This window comes from Mobula hypostoma, chromosome 4, assembly GCF_963921235.1.
Source record: "Mobula hypostoma chromosome 4, sMobHyp1.1, whole genome shotgun sequence".
Taxonomy (NCBI): domain Eukaryota; kingdom Metazoa; phylum Chordata; class Chondrichthyes; order Myliobatiformes; family Myliobatidae; genus Mobula; species Mobula hypostoma.
In genome coordinates, this window is record NC_086100.1 from 37,762,076 (window position 1) to 37,784,006 (window position 21,931).

At 38.3% G+C, this 21,931-nt stretch overlaps 1 protein-coding gene across 2 annotated transcripts in view; it reads right to left on the minus strand.

The window, feature by feature from the left end:
• ccdc39 (coiled-coil domain 39 molecular ruler complex subunit) overlaps window positions 1-13,198 on the minus strand; it is a 115,994-nt gene extending 102,796 nt beyond the window's left edge. For both annotated transcript variants that reach the window (XM_063044854.1, XM_063044855.1), the window contains exons 1-6: window positions 13,101-13,198; window positions 9,608-9,727; window positions 7,650-7,796; window positions 7,230-7,388; window positions 6,430-6,522; window positions 5,287-5,415 (exon numbers count right to left, since the gene is read on the minus strand). In XM_063044854.1, the coding sequence (XP_062900924.1) occupies window positions 5,287-5,415; window positions 6,430-6,522; window positions 7,230-7,388; window positions 7,650-7,796; window positions 9,608-9,727; window positions 13,101-13,190 (738 nt within the window). In that variant the 5' untranslated portion in view covers window positions 13,191-13,198. The remainder of the gene's footprint in view (window positions 1-5,286; window positions 5,416-6,429; window positions 6,523-7,229; window positions 7,389-7,649; window positions 7,797-9,607; window positions 9,728-13,100) is intronic.
• Between the last annotated feature and the right edge of the window lie 8,733 nt (window positions 13,199-21,931).

The window sequence follows — 21,931 nt, forward strand, 5'->3', positions numbered from 1 at the left end:
GTTCCAATCTCTTGACTGCAATGAAGCTCTACTTGAGCATGAACAAGCTTTCTCCTACAGGAAGTTCATGGTGAAGGTTTGTTAGTTAAATTTATACTGTTGCAAAAATGTTTTAAAAATCTGAAAAAGGGCCCTTTTGGCTCATGGATAAAGACAAAAAGAGATTCCAGATAAACACGCAACATCTGGTGCACATCTGCTAAGGTTAGTACACTGGATTTTACAACTTTATAACCATGACTTAGCCACAGAATGAACCTCATGTTTCATTGGACCTACCTGGCCAAATGCAAGAAATGATGAGGAGTAAGTAATGTGGAGCTCAAAAGGAATAGTGAAATGTTACCAAGGAGCAGCTTGGTCTCCCCAATCAGCAGAGAAATGATAATTATATGCATATCACTATTTTCATTGGGCAGTGAAATACCAGTTGTGAGCAGATTATTGCTCCAAGTACATAGGAACTTAAATGTCAGCAAATAACTCTCCTCTGTCAGCAGAGGGGTAACATGTGTGAGCAAGTGGCTCTTACACAAAAACTAAAATGTGGCTCTCTTGCCATCAGAATCCTACTCAGATCGCACTCACAGCTGTCACTAAGGCAACAATGGCAGAACACACACCTATGATTTGGAGTCTGTTGACTCCATTAGTTCTGCATTTGAAGATACTAAACAATAGTTCAGCAGCCTGAGTGCCATCAGATCAATTAGTCCTTGCCTATCCAGACCCCCGAGAGATTCAAGGTATCGATTTTCCTCCTCATGAGGCCACCAATTTACCTCCATTCTGACCTTACTGGTAGCACTTTTACCTGTGCCCGACAACCACTTCTTTTTTAATTAGCTTGGGACAGCAGTCTGAGGCCAGCATCTTGGATATATATGTAGACTCAGAGAGAGGAGTGTAACACTTAAACACTTAAAATGTGAAACCTGCAGACAAATGTCTTGACTTTGTTTTGGTGTAATATTTGATGTTACATTGTTATAAGAGGACTCTCAAAGCATCAGTACTCTTCAAATTAGTGTTCCTTTAAAGGTTTCAGACGTGTAAATATATAAGAAAAGCAATAAACTACAACACTGCATTACTAGTCCTACTAAGACTATTAAATAATAACTTTTAAGCTTCAATTTACAATGGTGTGAGTGGAAACAGTCTTTGAACAAACAATGTCATTAAATGAGCTTCTGATTTTGGTAAATGTCAGGTCCACATTTGAAATGCTCAGTTCAATTGTGCAACTAAGATTTTACCTGGAGATGTCCTACACTGAATAAAATCACTTTTTTCCACATTTAGCTTCTAATTTCTACTTATTTTTACTAGCATTTTAATATCAACATTACTATATTTAGTTTTTGGGATAAAGCAATGTATAAATAGAAAAAAATCCAAGAAGCAATATCAAACAAGAGAAAACCTGCAGATGCTGGCTTACAATATGCCTGATTTACAATGACTGTAGTTTTACATACTATTGTATAATTCCATGAATTGCTAAAAATGACTAAGATTAAAACTGATTGAGTCGGATTTCCCACAGAGTTACTTTAAAACTCATCCCATGTTGGTAGCATTAAATACAACATATACTAATAAATTAAATTTAAAAATGTAAGTACAGTGATTGCTATAAAGTACATAGTCCTACTTCCCAGCAAGTATTTTCTAGAAATATACGTATTTCTTTTAATTCTAAGTATGATCCCCTTCATGGTGAACATGCCTTTGAATACAGATTAATAACATTCAAAATGTTATTTTCATCAAAAAGTTTTGTGATATGCAGCTGTTACTAGTTTAATAATTGATATAGCAAAGAGAAATAAATTAAGAACTTTGCACCATCATGTGGCTAAAATATATATTGCAATGAATAACACTCCTGGATATTTCCTTCAGTGTTAAAAGGAAGATGCCATGATAGTAATTTCCCTGCTGTGCATATTAGATGATATTGCCAGAAGGACGTAACCACTGTGCTTTTTCCAGGTAGAAATAATGCATTTATCTTTTACAACTGTTAACAGTAGCACCCCCCCCCACCAAATCTCACTTGCTAATCTCATTTAATGAAGTGCAAACAACAGAGTAAAACTACATTAACGAGGAATGGATGTCTTTAAATGGATAAGCACAGAAAATTTGCCTGATGTGCCGATAAATTATGGAGTGGCATGTCTGGAAATGACTCAGTGACATGGCAAGTAATCAGCCCAATAGTCTTCATATACAGTAGGCAGTCATATTTACTAAGCATGAACAGTGAAACATCTTGGTAGGTTCTATGTGCACAATACAGCTTAATTTATGCCGGGTGATCATTGACAATGGTTGTAAATTGCTTCAAAGTGTTATAGCATATATTCCTTTGCATATCTAGAAATTCCTATTAAAAATGTGAACTCTTTAAACAATCTGCAAATTACACAGAGTGAAAATGACATTTTTTCTCTATTATTTTAACCAAAACAACTTGAGATACAGCAATCTGTTTTCCCTTGTATCAGCCAGAGATGTTAAATATGTAGGACCCATAGTAATGTGGAGCAGATTAATGGACACTGGATACCCCCCTAATTTTCTTATATTATGTTCATATTATTTTTATTGCTTTGGTTTGTTATTTGGTTCATTCACAATTTGATTAATGTTCAGTTGCACTAGCAACGGTAATATTTTAGTGGGTTGGTTGATGGTTACAAGGGGCAAAGCTTATGCAGGCACTTGGGGCAGATGAGGGGCCCTGGGGGCACGGGAGTGCGCACGTGATGGAGTAGACGGAGATGGCCTGGTAGCATGCTTGGTAAGCCGATGCGCTGTGTTCCGGTATTTCCAGGAAGGAAAATAAAGACGTTATTCTAAACTTCTGCATGCCTGGAAGTCCCTTTTGTGTCCATGTGTGCAACAAATATCCCATCAGGCTCAAAAGACTGATTGCTGGAATCTGAAGCAACACATAAGATAGTGGAGGAATTCAACAGGACAAGCAGCACCTGTGGAGGGGAACTGTCCATTTCCATTCACAGGTGTCACCTGTCTTGTCAGGTTTCCCCAGCAATTTGCTTGTTACCACATCAGGCGCTGGAAGAGAAATACTGGGAACCAATTCAAAGAAACAGAGTGAAGGGAAGGAAGGTCACGTTATCAATACTTGGTCATTAGCATCATAAGAACATAGCTATGAAAGCTTTACATCACAATAGGAACTATTTGGAGAGCAAATGTAGATGATTTAGGAAGTGGCATCTTGCAAAAGGGTCAGTCCAATAAATTGTAAAAGCATGAACAGACACTGAGTACTTCAGGAACTATTAGCTGAGGTAATTGTGGAAATGGTGTCAGCAGGAATTTGTAGGGGTTAAAGAAACACATACTCATGTGGATTATAACCCCATACTCATTGGACTTTAGTTATAGTTCTTTATTGCCAATTATATGGCTACAAGTATGTAAAGAAATGTATAAAAGGTGCTTTACAAGATAACCAACAGCAGTGACTCCAGAGATCAACCACTTTGAATAATTAAAAACTACTCTGAATTAGTGACTCAGAGAAGAGCATGCCAAGATCGAACCACAATCAATCCAAGTTGAGTTTATGCACAAGTACAAGTATGAAAGGTACAATGAAAAACTTGCAGCAGCATCACAGGCACATAACATAGCCAGGTAACATAGATAATGGGTAAAAATAGATGGGGTGGGTTTAGGAGTCGTGAAAGTAGAGTTAGGTAATTGTTTGAAACACATAGTGAATTTTTGAGTTGTTTGAACTAACCAGAATTAACAAATAAATATGGTTATGAGGTAGAGTCATTGTCTGCTGTGTTTACCACGTGGTATATTTAATTGGTAGCACCCAGATAGAGCAGCCTTTCTCAAACTTTTTGCCCTGGAGGAACCCTTGAAATAATGTTCAGGACTCAGGGAACCCTTGCATAAAAATTATTATATCTATAGCTCACGGTACATCAGTGTGATCAGTAAGTTGTAGATATAATAATCCAAAAATAATTGTCAATGATCTTTGAGTAAAGAATGAACTTTAACCTTCCTTTCTTGAAAAAAAAACAGGTAGTTAACCTTAGCTTACCTTTCTTGAAATTAATCTTTTTCTTTCCCTTTTATAAATTTTAAAAACTCATAAAGCAAACATAATAAATTTCTGTTTAATAACTGGCTTAAACCAAAGCAGGATTTAATTTTTCTAAAGGTAGTCTCGATAGATTTAATTTAAATAAAAGTTGTAAATTGATTTTAATTAGTGCTATTTACAACATGAAAATTGTTTTACAATATTGAATAGTAAAGTCAGACATGTTTGTAAAACACAGGGATTTATAAAATATAGAAGAGAATGGCATAATAAATAACTAAATAAGAAAACAACAAAAAATACAAAAACTTCACAATACAATTCACTTCTAACCTACACAATCCAACTTTTGCAATGTTTATAACAATAGCAAAGCGGCAGGACAGCAGCTGAGTCACAGCACGTAAAAATTCCTTCTTTAGAATGAAAATGTCCCTACAATTCTTGACTACACTAGTAGAGTTTGTTTGCTCCCATAAGTCAGTTGGCAGTACGTATGGGCAAGCTGGGGGAGGTAATTCAGGCGGGAGAGGCTGACGTCACAGCCCAAGTTGGGCGAGTCCATTCAATGCTCAGAAAATGTACTTAATGCTCCTGCTTAGCCTACCATCCTCCCCTCCGTGCAATAGAGCACTCACCAATTATCAATGGCCTCCTCTATCTCACGTCAAAAACTAAGAATGGACTCAACTAAATAAACACAGTCCTACTGTGCACTACCATACTGGGCTGAAAGATCTGTAATGAGATTGCTAATGGAGCTGCTCGGTCACTGCCCACCATGGCAAGCGCCAGCATTGTGCGTTGCGCAAAGTTCAAAAAGTTATGTTTAATTTTTCCATCACGATCTCTCGCAGGTTGAGAAAGCCTCTGGATAGAGTGTACAACAGAAAAGGATTTAAACTCAATGTCCAGTAGGTCAGTTACATTGGTTAAAGCAACAACTATAAAAATGTAAACGTTCCTGGAAGTACAAGTAGTAGCACATTACTAATGATGACCCAATGGGTATTACACTGAATGTCTGCAAATCATCCAGACCATTTCCTTAACATACAAAAGCATATAAATATAACATAATTGCCTAAAGTCCATAGTGGTTATACATAATGCTTTTAATATGAGATGGTACTAATTGTGTTGAAAATTAAATTACTAATGAGGAAAGAAAAGCTTCCTACCAATGCACACTTGTCCATATCTTGATCTCTTTTGTTCATCTGTTCAATTATGTTCTGCCATTGTCTGATTAGTTCTTGCCTTTCACTGTGGGATCTGCGAAAATCGTGTGCTATCTTGTCTAGTTCCATCTACAATACAAACAGGTTTCCAAATTTGCTTACATAAAAGGCATATTTACCTTTGCTGTTAAACATTTATGCTTTACATGAAAGTCAAAAGATTGTTATGAAGCTTCAGATGTATGCAAAATTGTATTTAATAGACATACAACGAAACTGAAATTCTACTAAAGCAAAAAGAAACACGTGGAAACAGGCTGGAAACACCTAGTAGGTAAAGCAGCTGTAATGAAGAGAGACCAGTTCCACAAACCTTCATCAAACTGGAAAGTTACGAAAGTACATTTATTTTAATTTGCAAACATAAGCAGCAGCAAAGAGAACAGAGGGGATGTCTGTGAATGGATAATCCAAAATGATCAAGATAACAATAACTTCAAACAATGGCAATTCTTCCCATTGAAATAGCAATTCACCCACACTTTTTCCAATTTAGTATATTGCATTAGGTACTCATTATTTTGTCTTGCATTTGAGAAACCAAATGCAGATTGGTTGATTACTTCAGTTTTCATTTCACCATGACAAACTTGAACTATCCATCCATACCCCATCTGTTTTTGGCCTCCTGCATTGCTCAAGAATGGCAAAAGTAAGCCTGGAAAAAGCATCTTGTCTTCCATCTAGGCATATTGCTGCCCTCACGACTGAATATTGACTTAACAACTACAGGTATGTATTAGTTTTCCTTCTCTCCCGAGGTAGCTGTACTTTTCAATTTCATTTTTGTTTTGTTTTTCTCCTCTTTCTTGAAGTGGTGGTTTTAACCTGACAATTTTGATCTGCACCCTATCACCCTCTGTTCTCCATTCATCCACCTCTCTGCAATTTTATACATGCTTATTTTCTCACTTAAGCATTGTTGATGAAAGGTCGTCAACCTGAAAGATTAACTGTATTTCTCTCTCCATGGATACTACTAGACCTCTGAGTTTTTGTTTTGGAGTGCTTGCATTTGTTATTTTTGCTTCAGCTTAATTGAACTATGCAGAGAATAACATTGTTCAATGTAATGTATCTTACCTGAGCAGCAATTGTTTCAGTCATTTCATTGTCAAGCAGCTTCCGCTTTTTATTTGCGTCATTGGTCATCCTCTCCATTTGTACTGTTATTTCCTGTATTAAACAGAAATATCATAAGCTAACATTGTTTCATATGCAGTCCGATAAAGGCAAGGTGCTGAATAATTGACATGAAGCGGTGAACACACTGAACTAACAAAGGCTGCATCGACAAAAGGAACACACATTCAATGTTAGATCCATGTTAGAATTTCACAGGTAATAGTGTAGAAAGTAGAAAAGGAAACTCTTTCTGGTTATATGTTTTTATCATGATGGGTAAAAGAGGCACTAAGTGTGTCCCATAGAGTTGAATAAGAGTAAAGAACCTGAGCTTCGTACAACTGACCATACTCTAGCTACTGAAAGATTAAGGAGGATGAAGACTGATGGTAAAGATGATGAGAATACCATTGCTGATGGTAGAGATGTAATTTAGGGCTTTGACCAGAGTCATGCAGTGATAAGGTCAGTAACATGAATGAAGATATTAGAACAGTGAATTACAGGAAAAATGCACACATAAAATGTGGAAAAAGTTAAATAAGGTGATTTCTTCTACTTTTTGGTCTCTAGCCACCATTGTTAGTTATAACATATCCTGTTGTCTGCTGCAGACACAAGGTAGCTAAGCTCTACACACAAATTACTCTGGTGTGCTGTGACAAAGTAGACTTCTCCTTTGGTTTGTTAAAATTACTTATGGGACACTGTCATATATATATTTGATAAAGAAATCAACAACACCAAAAAAAAAATACCCTGATCTTTCCTTCATCTTCTTTGGCATACTTCTGGATGGTAATTGTATCTTCATCTGTTTTGGTTGATTCTTCAAGCCAGGCCTCCAAAGCTCGCTTATCCCAGTTCAACTGACACTTCAAATCCCCAATTTTTTGAGTATACCTATATATATTATTCTAAAATAAAATTTAAAAAAAAATGTAGTAGTCTAAAAATTATTTGATTGCAATAAACATTTATTTCTCCATTTAAGAAAAAATGAATACACTTGGATTTATTATCTGAAAATGCTAAACATCTTAAGAATTAAAATTCTCTAGCCGCGTTCTGCACCTCTAAAAAGCACTTACTACATTGAACATGACATCAATTCTACAAATAAGAATTTCAAAATAGCTATAAAATGTTACCAAATGCTCAGTATGTTACCATAGTACCTCCATAATATTTTTTCTCTCTCTCAATAAAATCAAGTCATTTTCAAGCCGTTGAATCTCTTGCTTGAGACGTTGTATTTCATGCTCTGCAATTGTCTTGAAATGCTGTTCAGTTTCAAGTTCCTTTTCTCGGGCTCTTTTTAAAGACTAAAAGGAAGGATCATCCATCAATAGCTTTGTATTGCCTGCTTCTCATTAAGTAAATCTAACGATGAAATGCCTTAAGGAATAACACATCAAATGTTGCATTGACATAGCTCATACACAAAGGGATTTGGGAACCACATCACGTATTATTACTCGATATTAACAAGTTTCATCAACTACGCATAATTAAAATGTAAACCAGTAATGAACGTTGAATAAAACCGTAATTTGTGTTCAAAAACTAAGGTACATTTATCAAAACTGTAAATTTTGATAAAGCAACTTCACTTGGTTTCTCCAGTTCAAAGGACTAGGAGCCAATCTATGGCTCTACCTCTAACGGGATCACATTGACACAGTTTACCCTCATCTTGCAGAATTTTAGTAGGCCCTTCCCTCCACAACTCCCTGGTCCATTCTTTTATCTTCACCTTTCTCAAGGCATTTTCCACTGCAACCACAGGAGTTTTTGCAGCTGCATTTTTGTCTCTTTTGTTCCCACCAACCAAGACCCAAACAGTTCTTCCAGGTGAAGCAATAACTCAGCTGCATTTTTTCCAATTTAATCCAGTACATTCAGCGTTAATGCCATGGTCTTCTCTACATCAAGAAATCAAATGCATTCAGGTAACCCATCTAAAGAATACCGTCATTCAGTCCACAAGATTAACATTAAGCTTCTTGTCAAATTTCACTCATTCTTATTCTGATCTGACTTTAACCAGCAATGCCCTACAACAGCACATCTTTCATTTGAGTACACTGAAGCCTTCAGGACTCATTTCTGAATGTAATGAGTTTAGGTTACCACCCTAGTATTTTGCAGCTTAGGTCTGCTTTCCTCCTTTTCTGTCTCTAACTGCCTGTTTTTAAAGTAATTCTTATCTTGTCAACTTGAACTGCATTCTTTTACAGACATTTCCTTTCTTCTATCCAACCATCTCACTTGCTGCAACATTACACAATTACTTCCTCATTTTTCTAATTGTGGTTAAAGTTTCTCAGCCTAAAGCTTTGATTCTGTCTTCCTCCTCACCAAAGCTGCTTAGCTTAAATAATGCTTCAAGTATTTTTGTAGGGTTTGCCATATAAACATTTGAAACTACACAGAAGTCCCGAGTCGAAACGTGTAACTGCCATAACTTTTACTAAAATTCAAGACCTTAATAGTGTTATGAAAATCTTGCAAATGACCACACTGATGCCATACATCCCGTGGCCACTTCATTAGGTACAGGAGGTACCTGAGTGTATGTCTATGGTCTTCTGTTGCTGTAGCCCATCTCCTTAAAGGTTCAGAGATGCTCTTCTGCAGACCACTGTTGTAAAGCTTGTTTGCTTGAGTTACTGTTGCTTTCCTGTTAGCTTGAACCAGTCTGGCCATTCTCCTCTCAGCTCTCTCATTAACTAAGTGTTTTTGCCCACTGTGTTTCCACTCAATGGGCGTATTTTGTTTTCAACACCATTCTCTGCAAACTCGGGAGACTGTTCTGTGTGAAAATCTCAAGAGATCAGCAGTTTCTGAGATATTCAAACCACCCCATTCACCAATAATCATTTGCCAGTCAAATTCATTTAAATCACATTGCTTCCCCATTCTGATGTTTGATCTGAACCTTTTGACCATGTCTGCATGCTTTTATGCATGGAGTTGCGGCCACATCATTTGCTGACTAGGCACTTGAAGTAACAAGCTGCTGTTCAGATGTACCCAATAAAGTGACCACTGAATGTACATTATGGCGTTTGAACCAGTACTAAATAATGTAAGACTGATCAGAATAATCTCATACTTATAGATCAGTGCATACCTGCGTATTGGTTAACTCCCTACGAACATTCTGCAGATGCATTGTCATTGCCTGGATACGATCCTCAAAATTTGTCAGCTGATTTTCAAGGTTAGCTTTTTCTTTCTGCTTCTTTTGCACCTATGATAACAATAAAAAATAGAAAGTATCAATTTATTGGTATCCCATTTGGCTTCCATTTGACAAATACAGCTGTACAAATATTTCCAATAACTCAACATCCAGGCTCATTTAGCAGCTTCAAAGCATTCAATGTGATGTCACCTCCAGAAACATCTTATCATCTCCTCCCTTTCCCTTCTGAGAAGCTATGATTCACTCTAACAATACCTACACTCATGTCCAAAAAACCTTCCCCTGAAATTTATTTCCAGCTTATTGATAGAACATAGAACAGTACAGCACGTTATGGGCCCTTTGACACACAAGGTTGTGCCGACATACTGTATGAACCTATGATCAATCTAACTTGCCCTTCCTACAAAGCCAACTACCCTCTATTTTTCTTACATCCATGTGCCAAACTTAGAGTCTTTTAACTGTCCCTATTGTATGGGCCTCTACTACCACATCCTGCAGTGTGGCCAAGTTTGCGGATGATACAAAGATAGGTGGAAGCAAGGAGTCTGCCGAAAGACTTAGACAGATTAAAAGAATCTGCAAATAAGTGGCAATCCTACTGCTGGATTTCCTAACGGTTAACTTGCAGGTTGAGTCAATAGTAAAGAAGGTAATTGCTAGCATTCGTTTCAAGAGGACTAGAATATGAAAGCAATGATGTAATCCTAAGGCTTTATAGGCATTGGTCAGACTGCATTTGGAGTTCTGTGAGCAGTTTTGGGCCCCATATTTAAGAAAGCACATGCTGGCATAGGAGAGAGTCCATGGGAGGTTTAGGAGGATGATTCTAGGAACGAAAGGGTTAAAGCATGAGGAGTGTTTGATAGCTCTGGGCCTATACTGGCTTGAGTTTAGAAGAATGAGCTGGGACCTTATTAAAACCCACTGAATATTGAAAGGCCAAGATAGAGTGGATGTGGAGAGGATGTTTCCAATAGTGGGAGACCGAAGGATCAGAGGGTAGAGCCTCAAACGAGAAGAAGGTCACTTTGGAACAAAGATTAGGAGGAATTTCTTTAGCCTGTGGGTGGTGAATCTGTGTAATTCATTGCTGTAGAGGCCAAGCAGAGGCTGTAGGTTCTTGATGAGTAAGGGTAGTAAATATTACAGGGAAAAGGTAGGAAAATTTGGCTGAGAGGGAAAATAAATCATCAGCGATCAAATGTCTGACAGACTTGATAGGCCAAATGGGCTAATTCTGCTCCTCTGTCTTATAGTCTTATCTAGGTCTCTCATAATTTTATATACATCTATCAGGGCACCCCTCAGCCGCTGGTAGTCCAGTTTCATTCCAAATCTGATCTTTCCAACAGGATGAATGCAGGAACAACTATCATCTTGGCTTCCAGACCCAAGGTCATGGTCTCAAAAAAAAAAGAAGCCTAAGCTAAGGCTAAGAATCCTACCATTAACATACCTGTTTCCATTTCTGATGTAGCATCACCCCTATTGTTAACCTTGTCTTTCTTCTATCCTCAAAAATGTTTATCTTAACTTTCTGATTAAATGCCATCAACCAGAAATATAAACTGTTTTTCTCTCCACTGTTACTACCTGTCCTGCTTAATATTTCTCTCATTTACTATCTAGGTAACCCAATAAAATGTTTTAATAGCCCATTTACAGTTATATAGTGAGTCATAATTCCAAGTATCAGTATATTCAAAGACCAGGGTGCTGTATAAACTCTTCCTGGGCTTCCAGCTGAGTACAGGTGTCGATTTTAACCAATCAGGGATGAAAATGGTGAAGCTTGTCATCGAAAAGTCAGTTAAAATCGACACTTGTATCCGGCTAGAAGCCTGAGAAGAGTTTATACGTCATATACCCCAGAAAAGCACTAGATCCTTTTTCATCAGGTTGCTGTTTATTAACTACAGCTCAGTGTTCAACAAAATCACACCCTCAGTTCTAATCAACAGACACCAAAACCTGGATCTCTGTACCTTCCTCTGCAGCTAAATCTTTGACTTCCTCATGGAAGACCATAGTCACTGCAGATTGGAAATAACATCTCCTCCTCTCTGACAAACAGCACTGGTGCGCCTCAAGGATCTGTACTGAGCCCACCACTCTACTCTCTCTACGCCCACAAGTGTGTGGCTAGGCTGAGCTCAAACACCATTTACAAAATTTGCCAGTGACTATTGTTGGCACCATCAAGTAGCATGCACAGGAGCCTAAAGAGATGCACTCAATGTTTCAGGAACAGCTTCTTCCCCTCTACAGTCAGGCTTCTGAATGGAAAATGAACTCAAGTACTACCTCACTATTTTTCTTCTTTATTTTTGCTCTCTTTTGTACTACTTACTTTATTTAATAGTTATATATTGTAATTTAGGGCTTTATTTATTATTTATTATATATTGCGATCTCCTACTGCTGCAAGACAAAAAAATTCCATGACATATGTCTGTGATTTTTAAACCAGAGTCTGATTCTGAGATCTGACACATTGATTCAATCTTTAATTACAATACACCACAATTACAGCCCATATTTTTACTGTGTTGCTCAAAAGTTAGTAATTGCTTATTTTATCTTTGAATATAACTGTAAAAATAAGTCCATTCAACACAAAATGCTTGAGGAACTCAGCAGGTCAGGCAGATGAGTCCTGATGAAGGGTCCAGCTCCAAAATGTCTCTCTTTATTCCTCTGCATAGATGCTGTTCCTCCGACATTTTGTGTGTGTGTTACTCTGGATTTCCAGCAGCTTCTGAATATCTTGTGTTTATACATGTATTCAACATGCTTTTATTGATTGCTAGAAGAGATGCTCTTTGCTATCAGTGGAAATTGCCATAGTTTCGTTCATATTTCCTCACTGGGAGCTATCATTCACTTTATGAATTGATCCCACGAGTTTTAGGAATGTTTCCACGTGGAACATGCACAGAATATACATACCTATTTGGAGAGATAAATCGAATGGAATCATTTCAACAAATTATCTACATATACTGTTTATCCAAACCTCATTATGCTTTTCCATGTTGATTAAATTAAAGGTAATTTTTCAGGTGCACATTTATGGCTGTAATATCCAAAAAATATATTTATTTTAGGAATTGGGAAATAGAAATCAAATGATCATATGAAGACGCAAATTGCACAGAATAAAATTTTCGTTTCGCTAGTGTGTTCACAGAATGTCAACTAAATTAATTTCGATGCTACTGACTGATTTTTTAAAAAGAATCAAACAGGGCTCGCTCTTCAGGAAATTTCGAATTACTCAACAAGAAGCGGCATTGAGGGATACCAACACCGAAGGAGGAACTGGACAAGCGGCTAACTCCGCGCCCAGCCACTCCGTCCCGTTCAGCAACATATTCTCCATGAGCAGTCGCCCACAGCCTGCGCCACTTACTTCATCCTCCAAAGCCTTGTTTTCGACGTTTGCCACAGGTATGGCGAAGCCATTGTCCCAATCTATTTCGCACAGAACAGCGTTCGTCATTTTCCCTACTTTGCACCAACGGACAAAAATGTGGGGATGAAGAAGCGGGTTCCCCTGGTTACCGGCGGCGCCCTCAGCAACCACCCTGGAGACTCGAGCATCCGGTTGTAAACAGCAGGTACTTCCGGCCGCTGGACGGAGGAAAGCCGCTGGAGGGCGCTCAGTGCCCGCAAGGAGCTTCAGTCAGCTGTGTGCAAATGGCAATTCATGATGAATCAACCCCTCCGGCTAGTTTCATCATAGACCCATGAGCCGTGTTGCATTTTGCTTTAACAAGCACCTTTACAGAGCAAGTTTTGTGCTTCTGAAAGACATCATCAAACAAATCTGAGACCGAACTACAGACCCAAGATGCTGTTGGACTCAACATGTCAGGCAGTATCTATGGAGGGAAATGGACAGTCGACGTTTTGGACCGAGTCTCTTCATCCTCAAACGCCGACTGTTTATTTCCGTTTATACATTCTGCTCGACTTGCTGAGTTCCTCCAGCATTTTGAGTATGTTCTCAAGCTTTCCAGCATCTGCAGAATTTCTTGTGTGTGACACCGAACTACACGAGAATGTTCTGGTGCAAGAACCCGAGGGGCGATAACAGGGAGGACATGGAGAAAGAATGGTTCCTCTTGCGGGAGAAACACGAAGGGTCACGGTTTTAAAAGACAGACTCGCCTATTTAACGTAGATGAAGCAGAATTATTTTCCCTTGGGGCTGTCAATCTTTGGACCTCCTTTCCTCAACAGACAATGCGTGATTACCTTTCAGGCAGAGGTTGACAGATTCTCGATAAGATGAGCAGTGAAAGTTTAGCCGGACACACGGAATGCGCTGTTGAGGTTACAGACATGATTTTATTAAATCGTTTGAGGAGACTCTTGACCTATTCCTGTTCTTAATTTGCACTTTTGAGTGTTTGAACCTGAAATTTGATCAAAGAAGCCATGAGCTTACAGATGCAGCTATCACTCTTTGTAGGATCACCTTTGTAATATTGCCAATTTTATCCCTCCCTCCTCTTGTTTTCTGTTGAAACCTTTATCCTTGTGCTTTACTATCTCTTAGCTATTTATTCTAGAACACTCTTGGCCAGTCTCCTTTGAAACATCCTATTTCAGTGCTGAGTCCTAAGTAGTATCATTTCTTTATGGGTTTGTTGACACACAATTGCTTCAAGCTAAACATCCACATGATTTTAAGGCTCTCATCCTTGTTTTCCAGTTCCTTCAATGCTTTGCTCAATTTCTTGTTATTATTCCTCCAGCTCAATAACTCCGTAAGTTGTTTACTACCTCATACTCCTCCAAATCCAGTATCTCAAATGTCAGTTTATTCTCATAGGCACAAGAAACTGGGTGCACAGTTGCAATGAAAAGTTTGCAGACAACAGCATCACAAGCACATAGTATCAGATACACTACACACAAGAAAAGCATAAATTATACAAGAAAGAAAACAACTACAGCAAAATGGGTCCATGGCTGGTCAAAGTGCTCATAGTGTTGCTATGCTGAAGTAGAGATTAGAGTTGTGCAAAACTAAACTGTTGCAGTGCAGTAGCTGTTCTTGAACTTGGTGGTAACTTCCTGTGTATTTGAATTGCCGCACCAGATCATGACACAATCAGTCAGAATACCTTCAACAGCACACCCATAGAAGTTTGTTAAAAGTGTTCAGTGACGTGCTGAACCTCCTTAAATCTTCGAAGAATGTAAAGGTGCTGGTGTGTGATTGTGTGATTATCCATGCACTAGGCCTGGGACCTAGATAAACTTCTAATATATGTACTTCACCCAGGCTAAGCCCTTGAATTCTGTAATTCCACCCATAATTCTCTCCACTCCCTTTCCTCACTCAAAATGCCATTTGACAACTTTGATAACATTGTCCCCAATTTATACTCATGTGGCTTAATGTCAACTTCTGTCTGACAATACCTCTCTGAAATATACTTACATTATTACAAATTATGTTAATGTGCATTCATTGCAAATCAGGGTATAAACTACTGTACATTGTATGTTTTTTAAAATTTAGGAATACAAGTAGTTTCTGTACAATTTATTCTAATGTAGAAATGCTAAATTCTTAATTTTATTTGCAGCCATAAACTAAGAATTCAATATCAATACTGTCAATCAGTCACCTGGAAAGGATTCAAAGTTTTTGGGTCAGGTAAGTATGATCTTCTTTTCCGTGTTATGATTCTCTGAAGTGGTCAAAATTCCAAAATTCTTGGAAATACAAATAATTGTGGTGGTGCAATTGTGTTCCATTGTAAATTGTGTTCTTTGCAAAATATCAAATTATCATACCGTTTCTTGTTCTAGGCAGAAAGAAATGCTCATTTTCTTCTGAACAATCTCAAGTTACTTTTTCAAAATCCTTTCATGGGATGTAGACATCGCTAATAGTGCCAGTGTACACTTCTCCGGCCTGATTATCTTTGGAAAGTGATAGTGAGCCATTTTTCTGAATCACTACAATTTCTGCAGTAAAGGTATTTCCATGGTGCTGTTCAATGTGGATTAGCAAGGTATTTATCCAACAACAAAGGTGTCAATTTCCAATGTTAATCTTTCAGTTCCTAGGGTTTCAACAGGGCTTCAACCCAATGTCCTAGTTTTCTCCATGTTGTCAAAGGCACCTTGGAGAGTTTCTGCATTTAATTTTGTCGATGGAACATTGCAGCTGAAGTGTGTTACAGGTAGGGAAAGAACTCAAAGTTAAAGGGGGTTGTGTCGTCCTCAGTAATATCAAGTCTGCATTGTCAAAGCTGCACTCGTTCTGCAAATGGGGAGCATTTCATTATAATCCTGGTCCATGCCTGCAGATGAAATGCTTTAGGGAGTCAAGAGGAGAATCACCTGCCAAAGAATATCCAGACGGTTTCTGTTGCTGCCGTATTTATGAATCTAGTTGGCACCTTTGATCACATTTCTATTCTAATTTTTCAAATTATTTTTATATTTTATGAATAAAATTAGAGATGGTTTATTTAATGAAAACAATGGGGTAACTTACTGTTTAAGATTTCATAGTGAAGCAAGGACTAATGGACATCTTTGATTGAATTGAAGGATGTTTCAATGCACATATGAATGAGTCAATTAGCAAATATATCTGAGCCATTTTCAGTTCTTTCCTCTATTATTAAAGTGATGGCATAAGTATCAATTTTACTTTCAGTTTCTACATTGTTGCTAATCATTAGGCTTTTATACGCTTCTTTGGTGACCAGAAGTTATTGTATAATGTTACAAAATTATTTCAAATTATGGAGAAATGTTTACAGGACTTCAAAACTCGAATTAAATCTTGATATTGTATGGACATTCATGATCACGAATTCAGTCCCTGCAGTTTATCTCACATCAGGACAACTTAGTTAAATATTGACCTATAACTCACTGACAATCATCTCAAATCTAATGCATAAAATGTAAGCCCACATGACATGCCCATACTTATGCTCAATGTAAAATATTAACTTTGAAATTTAAAATGTGAATTAGAAAAACTGATATTTTTAATGAGAATATTCTGTCAACTTATTAAGTGAAGTTAAATTTTGGATTAAACTTTATATGACTCAGGGATGCCTTCAATCATTTGGGCAAATATCTTAGTTTTATTAAGTACCAGGATTTACTACATTTAATTAGAAACCCAGGGAACTAATTGAAAACACTGATTCATTTTTCCTCAGCCTTAACTATTTTCAGAAAGGAGTCTCCAGTGTACACTAAGGTAATGTACCAAACCATAAGAACTCAAATTAATACCACCCATCTAAAAATGATAAAATTTAAAAATGATTTATCTGATTGCAGTTCAATTAAATACAAACTTAAGCTACTACTATGTTGGTGACAAGTGAGTCCAATTGGAGATCTTCCTGATTTTTTATTAAATTTTCTGATCTAAGATCCAGTTAGAAGAAATTTGAATAGAAAATATTACAACAATGATGCAAAACCATACACGGTGTAAAGAATTTTAAGCAAGTGGGGTTTATTTCAAAATGCTGACTCCAGCAGTCAGAGTAACGGGTTGCCTAAATCCAGCAGAGAGATAGGAAGACTTTTCTAATTTGCGTTTCCTCTTTTTTAATAATAGCTGTGCATAAGTAATTTATGAAAGGCCAACCAGGCAGTTGGCAACAGAAAATTAAACTCATTTTATCTGAAAGCAGGTGGATTTCTATACATCATTAGCATGCATAGAATTTGCACAGTTATTTTTAGTTCTGATGGAATGTAACCAAATAATATGAGTTTTCCTTAGACACGAGTGAAATTTTTAGATAAAAGTGTCTGCCTCTTGCAATTTTCTGCAAATGGAAACTAATTCCATGAAGCTTCTTATTACAGGAAAGACTCATTTCGTTTGCATTAGAGACTGACATAAGTGACATTAGGATCTTACTAACACGTATTCTGAAATGCTGTGTAGTCTTTAATATCATTAGTGAATCCCTCAGCAGTATCAGCCGTTTTGCTTCTTACCTATCAAACGAAATGCAAATGCTATTTTATTTAATATTATTTTCTACCCTACTGAGGAGGTTTCTCACTTTTTAATGGTCAGCACTATATTTTTTTACTGTTAGTATTAAATGCAGCAAGCACGTTCATTTTTATTTCAGTGCATAAGCATACTAAACTGATGACTTTGAGGCTATATTATGAAATGATTATTCCACACATGATAATAAAGTTTATTTGAAAGTAATTGCACAGCACACAGAAATTGTTTTACATACTTTCTAAACATTTCCACTTACTTAGCCCACGTCCTGCTGAATGTACAAAAGTCTCCACAGATACCTAATGCTGTAATAATTAACTGTCACTCATGGTTGTACAATAGTTAAAGCATACATTTTTCACTATTGGTCTGTCATACTGAATGGCAATGAAACATGACAACTTGTTACTTTTTATGCTGTTGTTTTATATATTTCCTATTTTAAACTAATGGTTACCTGCACAGAGAATATATATTTTGGAAATTCTGCCTGAGCTTTACAATACTGGCACCATAGTTGCAGGAAGTAAGGTATAAATATAAAATGTAACAGTACATCAGCTTTGAGTAGATTAGGAAAAAAAATTCAGAATGTTATCATAATATTCAGTGCGGCATATTCAGGACTTCTGTTGCCCAGTTTTAACTACACTGCTGAAGATACCAGTTAATTCTGCTGATTTATGGAAATACTGTATCAGTATCACCAAAAGCATCAGGAACATCTAAAAAGCTTATTATAAGCTTTAGCTGAAATGGTATGAGGTTTGAATTTCTGCAATGATCATAAACTGCAAAGAGAAATCCTAATTCAGCAGAAATGTAGTGTCTCTAATCATAAAACTTTAATACAGCAGCATCAATTTTAGAGGATTGGCTTGTGCAATTTACTGTAACAAACATAGACGTCAAGGTATACATAACTGAAAAACTGATATAACAAGGCTGAAATTGTGGGAGTTCCATTTATAGCCGAGGCATACAAGTTTCTTTGCTCTGTTAAATGTATTTCTACTTCCAGTTGCCTATCTCCAAATTCAGCAATCTTATCCCGTTGTTGCCTGTTAATTACAAAAACTTATGAGCTGAAAGTAAATGATCATAACCTCATGAAAAGTATTACATAGATCGATGTCCAGGACCAGAATGCAAGGTTGGAAGTTTCTATTTTATTTTGTTTACATATTTTCAGAATTCATTGCCAAGAATGGTTAGGGAATGTAGAGGAGGCTATAAGAGCAGAGCAGTGAAGATGATTTTGTGGTGAGCAATAACTTTAATAATCAACTGCAAAATAACAAGCCATGAGGGGGCACAAAACAAGAGAGAACAGATATGAGCAGCACAGACAACAAGGTAACTGAATGCTAGGAGCAATTGATAGGGGCTGGCTGGTTCCTATGAGTGAACAAGGACTGTGGATGAGAGCTGGGTTTAAATAGGCTGCAGGTGATGTGTTGGAAAAGAGTGGCAAGGTGGAGACTGGGAGGAGTTTCCATGTGCAGGCCTGACAACACCCCACCTCCTCACCCCACCCCACCTCGCACCACTACAGCTGGCCACAACAGCCCAGGGCAAACCCGATGACTCCTCGATGATGTATTCAAGACGTAACTGGACAGCACACTAGACTTCTCCTCTGAGCTATATCCTTCCCAGTCGACCAGATACTGCACACCCCCTCCACGATAACGCGAATCCATCAACTGGCGAACGGTGTACACTGGGACAGCTTCCAGCATCCTAGATCCAGAGGTGCAGGCTCCGGTGAGTTCAGTGGGTCTGCAGACAACAGACTTGAGACTGGATACATGGAAGGTAAGTGTGATCCTGAGGAGCAGCGGCAGCTGGAGCTGATAGGTGACTGGATTGACGGGATGTGTAATCTTGCAGAGATGATAAGTGACTGGGTTGACGGGATGTGTAATCTTGCAGGGATGATAAGTGACTGGATTGACTGGATCAGTAATCTTGCAGGGATGGTAAGTGACTGGATTGACTGGATCAGTAATCTTGCAGGGATGATAAGCGACTGGATTGACGGGATCAGTAAGCTTGCAGGGATGATAAGTGACTGGATTGACGGGATGTGTAATCTTGCAGGGATGATAAGTGACTGGATTGACAGGTTCAGTAATCTTGCAGGGATGATAAGTGACTGGATTGACAGGTTCAGTAATCTTGCAGGGATGATAAGTGACTGGGTTGACGGGATGTGTAATCTTGCAGGGATGATAAGTGACTGGATTGACTGGATCAGTAATCTTGCAGGGATGGTAAGTGACTGGATTGACTGGATCAGTAATCTTGCAGGGATGATAAACGACTGGATTGACGGGATCAGTAATCTTGCAGGGATGATAAGTGACTGGATTGACGGGATGTGTAATCTTGCAGGGATGATAAGTGACTGGATTGACAGGTTCAGTAATCTTGCAGGGATGATAAGTGACTGGATTGACAGGTTCAGTAATCTTGCAGGGATGATAAGTGACCGGATTGACGGGATGTGTAATCTTGCAGGGATGATAAGTGACTGGATTGACGGGTTCAGTAATCTTGCAGGGATGATAAATGACTGGATTGACTGGATCAGTAATCTTGCAGGGATGGTAAGTGACTGGATTGACTGGATCAGTAATCTTGCAGGGATGATAAGCGACTGGATTGACGGGATCAGTAATCTTGCAGGGATGATAAGTGACTGGATTGACGGGATGTGTAATCTTGCAGGGATGATAAGTGACTGGATTGACAGGTTCAGTAATCTTGCAGGGATGATAAGTAACTGGATTGACGGGATGTGTAATCTTGCAGGGATGATAAGTGACTGGATTGACGGGTTCAGTAATCTTGCAGGGATGGTAAGTGACTGGATTGACTGGATCAGTAATCTTGCAGGGATGATAAGCGACTGGATTGACGGGATCAGTAATCTTGCAGGGATGATAAGTGACTGGATTGACGGGATGTGTAATCTTGCAGGGATGATAAGTGACTGGATTGACGGGATGTGTAATCTTGCAGGGATGATAAGTGACTGGATTGACAGGTTCAGTAATCTTGCAGGGATGATAAGTGACCGGATTGACGGGATGTGTAATCTTGCAGGGATGATAAGTGACTGGATTGACGGGTTCAGTAATCTTGCAGGGATGATAAGTGACTGGATTGACTGGATCAGTAATCTTGCAGGGATGGTAAGTGACTGGATTGACTGGATCAGTAATCTTGCAGGGATGATAAGCGACTGGATTGACGGGATCAGTAATCTTGCAGGGATGATAAGTGACTGGATTGACAGGTTCAGTAATCTTGCAGGGATGATAAGTGACTGGATTGACAGGTTCAGTAATCTTGCAGGGATGATAAATAACTGGATTGACGGGATGTGTAATCTTGCAGGGATGATAAGTGACTGGATTGACGGGTTCAGTAATCTTGCAGGGATGATAAATGACTGGACTGACTGGATCAGTAATCTTGCAGGGATGATAAGTGACTGGGTTGACGGGATGTGTAATCTTGCAGGGATGATAAGTGACTGGATTGACAGGTTCAGTAATCTTGCAGGGATGATAAGTGACTGAATTGACGGGATGTGTAATCTTGCAGGGATGATAAGTGACTGGATTGACTGGATCAGTAATCTTGCAGGGATGATAAGCGACTGGATTGACGGGATCAGTAATCTTGCAGGGATGATAAGTGACTGGATTGACAGGTTCAGTAATCTTGCAGGGATGATAAGTGACTGGATTGACAGGTTCAGTAATCTTGCAGGGATGATAAATAACTGGATTGACGGGATGTGTAATCTTGCAGGGATGATAAGTGACTGGATTGACGGGTTCAGTAATCTTGCAGGGATGATAAGTGACTGGATTGACTGGATCAGTAATCTTGCAGGGATGATAAGTGACTGGGTTGACGGGATGTGTAATCTTGCAGGGATGATAAGTGACTGGATTGACAGGTTCAGTAATCTTGCAGGGATGATAAGTGACTGAATTGACGGGATGTGTAATCTTGCAGGGATGATAAGTGACTGGATTGACGGGTTCAGTAATCTTGCAGGGATGATAAGTGACTGGATTGACTGGATCAGTAATCTTGCAGGGATGATAAGTGACTGGATTGACAGGATCAGTAATCTTGCAGGGATGATAAGTGACTGGATTGACAGGATGTGTAATCTTGCAGGGATGATAAGT